We start from the raw sequence: 8,602 nt of genomic DNA on the forward strand, positions 1-8,602 counted from the left end.
AAAATAATAAAACACCTTTTCATTATAATTCTTATAGGATGAAATCCAGGATCATGAGGAACAGAGATAAGAGGAACAACTAGGCTGAAGTAAATAGGGAAATACAATCCCTCCCACCCCAAATTTTTATAATTACCATATATTTAAATATGTTTAAAATATTTTAGTATTTACCTTAATAAGTGGTATATAACTCTATCAACAAATAAGTTTTAGTTCATTCTTTTATTTTCAATATTTATTTTTATAATCATTTTTATCTTTTACAGGCTAATTACAACAGTTTAAGAAACAAAACTATGTAGACAGAAGAATGTTAAATAGTTTTTTTTACAAATAGCTTGCAGCTTACAAGAAAGTCCATATAACCGCATTCCTCTACACATAAAGTTACACCTACTACGAAACAAATAGTTTATAGGAAATTAGTATTAAATAGCAAAACACACACACATACAAACAAATATTTAAATAACTTAACATAAAATAGAGTTTGACTCTAACGTGATGCTTAACAAAGCAAACTACGATGCAATATGTATCAACTTCATTAATTGGCAAGTCCAACGAGGCACAAATCAGGTAAGTGCTTAACTCTCAACTGCCAACTCCAGCTAGATTCTCTCTTTGCTGTCCAGCTCCATCCCAGAGAGCATCCATTTTTACATCTTTTTGATTCTTTGACTGTCAGGAGAAAAAGAAGAAAAAAATAAGCCACGACAGGATGATTGGGATGATTGACTGGTAGGAATGCCTTTTGTACCTAAAGATTACTTCCCGTTAATCTGAGGGGGCAGGGAGCTCGGAATCCAGATGAGGAAATCAAGGTTCAGAAAGGAAGGGCCATGCCCAACGCAACTCAGCAGGGTAATGACAGCAACGGGCTTGAACCCTTAGGTGTGTCTTTAAGTTCAGTGTCAATGGCACCTTTGTATTAGGTGACTTCTGTTCATTTTGACAACATGTTAGTATCTATTAGCATCAACTAAAATCAGAACTATTGTTCTCTTTTTGACTCTTTGTTTTTCATTTCTAACAAACAAATATCATGCGAGGCATCTTTGCACTGAAAGTGAAGAAGCTAGTGACTAACAAATGCATAGAGGACCAACACATCCTGTGAAAATCACTAAATTACAAAATATAAAAATGATGCAAGTGGAAAAAGTGAATTCTTGTTCTCATGGTCCAATTCCAATTTCTCCTTTAAAATTCTATAGTGCTCAGGCTGAAGGGTCCCCGCGGGCCTTATGATCCACTACTCTGCACGTGGCCTTTGCCCCAGACAGTTGAGGAGGAACTGATGGGATATATCCCATACCTGAGGATATGCACAGCCTGTTTCACCCAGATCTTCTTTGGATCTGCACACACGGCCAATCTCTTCCTTGTGTAAAAGCTTAAAAAAAACGCACAAAAAATTTGATTTTTGTTTAAAAAGTTTTGAATGGCTATTTCATAGAATACACAATGGAAATTTTGTATTCTGGCTGACTGCCCTCTACTCACAAAGCATTTTAGTTGTTTCAGAGGTGAAACAAAAGACGATAGCAATTATTTCTGATAAAGCTTGATGCAAGAAATGAAAGGGACTCTCTCCTACTTTCTCTGCAACTTAACAAACAGTTGAGCAATGGCTGGACAATAAAATGTTAGAATTGTATTTTGATTTTGTTGCTGGTAGTTATGCTAACCATGTGTCTATTTGACTAATAATTTATATCACTCCAACGTATAATATCCTATGTGAATTAAGAAAATTACATATAACAGTGTAGTAACTAAGCTTTTACTTATAACTCCAACCATTCTTTCATAGAAGATGTTCATTTCAAAATTGCTGTCTTCCATATTTTCATGAGATATCCTCTTAGGTGCTTATACGTTTATCTTAGAAAGTGATTTTTGCCTTCAACTCTTTTTTTTCTAAAAGCCAAGCTTTCATCTTAGTCCAGTCCTATTTAAACTTTGAAGTACATATGTACCATCAAAACAAACGTATCTTTGCCACATTGGTTATTTCCGAATGAAACTTCCAAAAAGGCAAACTTTTTTTTTAGACTTGAAATTCCTGTGCACTCCTGATTCAACTGAATTAAAATCAATTAGGGATGCTTGAGTGGCTCAGTCGGTTAAGTGTCCGGCTTCAGCTCAGGTCATGATACCACGGTTCATGGGTTCGAGCCCCGTGTAGGGCTCTGTGCTGACAGCTACTCAGAGCCTGGAGCCTGCTTCCGATTCTGTGTCTCCCTCTCTCCCTGACCCTCTCCTGCTCGTGTTGTCTCTCTCTGTTTCTCAAAAATAAATAAAAAAACAAAAAAATTTTGAATTAAAATCAGTTAATAACTTACACGACTGCATCGATGTCACAAGCTTCATTGGACAGCTGCTGTGTGAAGCCCACGATAAACTTAGGATGAAGGACGTGTTCTGTATACCGAAGACAGCAGTCAAAGCTGCTTGCTGCTAGAAATAAATTATAAGGATTGAGTCCACACGAATGAATGTATCCTGTGAGAAGCATCATAGAACTACTTGAGGTTGTATTTATACATGGTAAATAAGCTATTTAGAGAAAGAGTTCCAATGTCTTTGAGACCTGATTTAACATAGTTTCCAGCTCTCTTTTTAAAAAAATGGTTATGTGCTGAGCAATTTGGGTTAAAAAATACAGTTTAGAAACACATGACCTCTAATAAAAGGAATATCTTTACCAAACTGACAATGTTTTCTTTTAAGTTCACCATAATCACTCAAGAATATGAGTAGAACCCACTTGAAGAAATTCTTATAGATAAGCTTCCAAATTCAGAAAGTGAATAAATATGGAGATCTTAATCTATTATTTGGCCACCAAGTATTGAGAGCAGGGGAAGGGCAAGAAGTTATAAAGGAAAATGTGATTTATAGGGGCTGCTTACAGAGGCTGCAAAAGCATTTTGAAATTGTAATATTAGTGGAAAGTTTTTATTTTGTTCATAAAAGTTCAACACGTGCATTTTCAGGAAAGCACCTGTCTCTAAGTGTCACGTGCTCTGACAGTCATAAAGCAATTCTTGGACATTCTCCCCAGGTTAAATTACAACCTGCTATAAGGTAAAGAATAAATGTTATCCCTAAGGAGGCAAGAGAAGGCCCCAGAGGCATGTAAAGATGGAGTAGGCAGGTGCGTACTCTGCCCCTAAAGGGTGAGTTTTGACCTTTACTATTTAGCTGAGAGGTGAGAAGGTTGAGAAAGTGGGAGTGCTCCTTACATTTTAGAACTGACCCAATTAACTGGTAATATTACACAACTGACATCACTCCCAGAAAGGGCATTTTGCCCTGTTGTAAAGCCGGGGGTGGTGTCTCTAAGAGCCCCCTCCCCCCCAGTCTGCTGGGATTGCCAGCAGAGAGAAAAGCCCGATCAGCAGCAGTAACTTTTCTTTCCCTCCTCATTCGCCAATGAGCTGACAGCTCTCATCACTTCTGAAGACTTTCTATCAGGTTCCCATCCCTTGGGGACCCCCAGGTGAGCTCAAGGTGTAGCAAAAAATGAAAAGAGTTTTTCCTCCTGCTTTAGCAGACAGAGTGATACTTACCTTCTGACTTGCTGCACAGGACGAGGAGCAGCGTTGACATCAGAGCAGTCAGGAGAAAATTCTTGTAATTGCACATCATTTTCAGCTCAAAGAATAGATCTGCCCTGCACTGGGTACCCCGTGAGCTAGGAGTGCTGCTGGCTTGTGATGGCAGCCTGGGTCTGGGATGGCCCTACTTATAGCAAATATTGGGAATGTACACAGAAGGCGTGTTCTAACACGGGTTTTCCCCCATTGATCAACCTGCCCCATCATGTCGTCACAAATAAATAACTACAGGGAAAACTTCCTGCCTTTCCCTAATGTTGGGAAGCTGTGAAGATCAGAGTAGAGGGGCGGTGCTTGAGAAGGGGAAAATCCTGCTAAATCCTTTGGATGTGCAGAGGGAAATGCTGCCCAGCCCTGTGGCTCAGAAAAGGTTTTCATGCAGTTTTAACTTAACTCTTGTCTCTGAAAAGAGAGAGCAAGGCTTAACAATGCTACAAAGGTCAGTCCTACACCTGAACATTATAGGACTCTATTGTTAACACTGTATTTGCTTTCCAGAGTCAATTGGGAGCAAGAGGATGAGACAGAATGCCAGACATACTTGGGGACGCATTTATAATTGCATAGTTGATGCTCGGCTGTCACCAAAGCTTGTATTTCTAAGCTACCACTCAGATGAGGTCATATGGCACTGCTGTAGTCATGTTCCCAATTTTGGCAGAAAATACCAAACCTTAAGGAAGACTCAAGCCTCAATCTCAATGCCATGTCAATCCTTCTAAGAATCTTCTACATTTACAGGACTCTAATCAATTTACAGCCCAGAAAATACTCCCCGTCTGGCCTTAACTCCTCATGCTGATATAGTTATCTAACTCAATACAGAGCCCCAGAAGAGTTGAAGAGAAAGGACAATCCACAAAATAAATGTCAAATAATAGTGAAAATAACAGTAATGTAATATGAATCCCTGACCTACCATGGTATAGTAAGAACTTTCCATAGGGCAGAATCTCATTGTATGTTAGGGATTAGGTTTGTAGCAAGGGAGTTTTTGGAGATAATGGAATTAGTTTCTATCCTATCACAAGCAAGCATGGTTACCCATATCTACATGTATGTTAAAATCCCCAGAACTGTACATCAAGAGAAAAAAATGAATTGTATGGTATGATTATTTTAAAAAATAAATTTAAAAATCATTGAAATCATTAAACAAAAACTATCCACTAAACACAAATATGTTGAAAGTAAATAGGTCAACAAAGTTATACCATGTAAACAGTAAAAACACAGAAACAAAAACAAAACTCGAGTTGCTATGCCTAGACACTTATATCTGACAAAAGAATTTTACAACAAAAATTGTTACTAGAGATAAAGAGAGAGTTCCATTATAATAAAGGACCGATTCATCAGGAAGATACAAAAATTATGACCGTATATAGACCTAACAATAGCACCTGAAAATATATGAAGCAAAACTGACAGAATGGAATGGAGGAATAAATAATTCAGCAATAAAAATTGGATACTTCAATACCACATTTTCAATAATTAATAGAAAAACTAGACAGAAAACCCACAAAGTACATCATAAGCCAACTAGACCTCACAGATATCTATAGAACACCCCACCCGAAAATAGATTGACATCCATCCTTCTTAAGTGCACATAGAACATTCTCCAAAATAAGTCACATGCAAGGCCAAAGAACGAGTCCTAAAAAATTTAAAAGGATTGAAATCATATAAAGTATGCTTTCAAAAGACAATGGAATTAAATTAGAATGGGTAACAGAAGGACCTTTGGGAAATTTACAATGATATAGTGATATTAAATGTTGCATTCCTATATAACCAATATGTCAAAGAGGAATTCATAAAGAAAGTAGAAAATGCTTTGAAATGAATGAAAATGAAAACACAAACATACTAAAATTCATGTGGTGCAGCGAAAGTACTGCTCAGAGAGAAACTTACAACAAGAATACATGAAATAATAGCAAAACAATAGAGGAAACCGGTGGAACTAAAAATTGGTTCTTTGAAGAGATCAACAACATTAACAACTTTTAACTTGACTAACCAAGAAAAAGCAGGGGAGGGGGTGTGGGCACAGAGAGAAGACAAACTGCTAAACTCAGGAGTCAGAGAGGTCATCACTACCTACTGTAAGAAATAAAAATGACTATGAACAACAGTATGCAATAAGATAGATAGTATAGATTAAAAGGACAAATTAATAGAAAGATACAAATTCCTGAAACTGACTCAAGTAAACATGGAAAGCTCAAAAAGTCCAATAGCAAATAAAGATATCAAATTGGTAACTAAAAATATATCTATAAAGAAAAATCAAGTAAATTCTACCAAACACTCAAAAAAAAACTAAAACCAACTCTTTCACAAACTTTTCTAATAAGTAGAAGAGGAGGTAACAATTTCTAATTCATTCTATGAAGACAATATCACACTGATATCAAAATAAGATAGAGACATCACAAGAAAATAAAATTACAGATCAATATCCTTAATCAATACAGACACACAAAAATATTCAACAAAACATTAGCAAACTATATCCAGAAATATATAAAAAGGATCATGCACCATAACAAAGTGGGATTTATCCCATGAAATGTAGTATATAATATTAACTAAATGTAAAAGAAGCATAAAAAGCATTTAATAGAACTCAACACCCTATCATAATAAAAACAGTCAACAAACTAGGAAGAGTAAAGAACTTCCTCAACCTGATAAAGGTCATCTATGAAAATCTCATAGCTAATCAAACTTTCTGTTGAAAGACTGAATAATTTCCTCTTGAGATCAAGCCCAGGACAAAGATGTCCGTTCTGACCAAACCTATTTATTCAACATCGTGCTAGAGATTCTAGCCAGGACATCTAGACAAGAAAAGGGGGAAGACACCCAGATTGGAGAGGAAGTAGTAGCTATCTTAATTTGCAGATGACATTATCTTATATATGGAAAATCTTGAAGAATCCACTTTAAAAAAAAACTATTACAACTGTTACGTTCAGCAAGGTTGCAGGATTAGAGGTCAATATACAAAAATCAATTGTATTTCTACACACTACCAGTGTCCATTGATAATAATGCACACCTGAAAATAAAATTAAGAAATCAATTACTTTTGGGGAGCCTGGGTGGCTCAGTCAGTTAAGCGTCCAGCTCCGGCTCAGGTCATGATCTCAGAGTCCATGGGTTTGAGCCCCGCGTCAGGCTCTGTGCTGACAGCTTAGAGCCTGGAATCTGCTTCAGATTCTGTGTCTCCCTCTATGTCTGTTCTTCCTCCGCTCACTCTCTGTCTCTCAAAATAAAAATAATAAAGACATAAAAATTTAAAAAAAGAAAACAATTACTTTTATAATAGCATCAAAAAAAGGACCAAATTCCTTGGTGTAAATTTCAAAAAGGATGTGGAAAATGTAACTAACGCTACAAAATATTACTAAAGAAATTTAAGAAGACGTCTAAATAAATAGAAAGACATCCAGTGTCATAAATTGGAAAGATTTAACATTGTTAAGATAGCACTACCCACCCACTCACAAAACCAATCTTCAGATTCAAAGTAATTCTTATCAAAATTCCAGCTGGCTTATTTGCAGAAATGGAAAAGCCAATCCTCAAATTCATATGGAATTGCAAGAGATTCCAAATACTCACAACAAACCCAACAAAGAAACCGAAGAACAAAGTTGGAGGCCCTACAGTTCCTGATTCTAAAACTTATTACAAAACCACAATAATCAAGGCATACAATACTTGCATAAGTGCACACATGTATATCAGTGGAATAGAACTGAGAGTCCAGATATAAGCCCCCTGTATAGTCAACTGACTTTTTTTCATTATGGTGCCAAGACCATTCAGTGGAGGAAAGAAAAGTCTTTTCAACAAATGGTGCTGGAACAACTGGAAACCCACTTGCAAAAGAATGATGCTAACCCCCAGCTCACACCATGCACAGAAATTAACTCAGCATGGGCCACAGACATGGGCGGCTCATTCAGTTAAACATCCGGCTTCGGCTCAGGTCATGGTCTCATGGTTCGTGGGTTTGAGCCCTGCGTTGGGCTCTGTGCTGACAGCTAGCTCAGAGCCTGGAGCCTGCTTCAGATTCTGTGTCTCCCTCTCTCTCTGCCCCTCCCCTGCTCACGCTGTCTCTCTCTGTCTCTCAAAGATAAATAAAAACCAGAAAAAAAATTTTTTAAAAGACGTAAAACAATGAAACTCTTAGAGGAAAAGATAGGAGCGTATCTTCATGACTTTGGCAATGGTTTTTACAGACGTAATATCAAAAGCTCAAGCAACAAATAAAAAAACAAATAAGCTGGACTTATATAAAAATGATAAACTTTTGGGCTTCAAAGATTACTACAAAAAATATCAAAAAAACAACCCACAAAAAGGCATGAAATAATTTGCAAATCATATATCTGATAAGTGACTTTTACCTGTTTCCAGAATATATGAAGAACTCTTGTAAGTCAGTAATAAAAAGATAACCAATCCAATTTAAAAATGGACAAGATATCTGAATAGGCATTTCTCCACAGAGATGTAAATGGCCAACATGCACATGCAAACATCCTCAAAATCATTACTCATTAAGGGAAGGTAAATCAAAACCACAATAACATATCACTTCATACCCACAAGAATGGCTATAGTCAAAAAAGTTGGGTAAAAAATATTGACCGTGACATGGAGAAATTGGAACCCTCATACACTGTTGATGAAATGAAAAATGATGTGGTCCCTTTGAAAAATAGCTTGATAGTTCCTCAGATAGTTAATTATAGATGATTCTGCAGTTCTACTCCTAGGTATATACCCAAGATAAGTGATAACATATGCCCACACAAAAACCTGTACATAAGTGTTCATGACAACATTATTCATAATCACCTAAAAGTCGAAAAATTCCAAATGTCATCTACTGCTGAATGGATAAATAAAATGTGATAAATTTGTACAATGGAACATTATTTGACAAC

General features: G+C 36.5%; 1 protein-coding gene across 2 annotated transcripts; it reads right to left on the minus strand.

Annotated features, from left to right (window-relative positions):
• Positions 1 to 266: 266 nt before the first annotated feature.
• CCL20 (C-C motif chemokine ligand 20) lies at positions 267 to 3,713 on the minus strand. Of its 2 annotated transcripts, none has more exons than XM_029932905.1 (4): positions 3,582 to 3,713; positions 2,352 to 2,463; positions 1,322 to 1,399; positions 267 to 684 (listed from the first exon to the last, which is right to left on the minus strand). In XM_029932905.1, exons 1-4 carry the CDS (start codon positions 3,658 to 3,660, stop codon positions 663 to 665), a joined length of 291 nt encoding a protein of 96 aa, XP_029788765.1. In that variant the 5' UTR covers positions 3,661 to 3,713; the 3' UTR covers positions 267 to 662. The 2 variants fall into 2 exon arrangements, with proteins under 2 accessions (XP_029788765.1, XP_029788764.1); XM_029932904.1 differs by having other exon boundaries at positions 2,352 to 2,466.
• Between the last annotated feature and the right edge of the window lie 4,889 nt (positions 3,714 to 8,602).

Source organism: Suricata suricatta, chromosome 3, assembly GCF_006229205.1.
Source record: "Suricata suricatta isolate VVHF042 chromosome 3, meerkat_22Aug2017_6uvM2_HiC, whole genome shotgun sequence".
NCBI lineage: Eukaryota > Metazoa > Chordata > Mammalia > Carnivora > Herpestidae > Suricata > Suricata suricatta.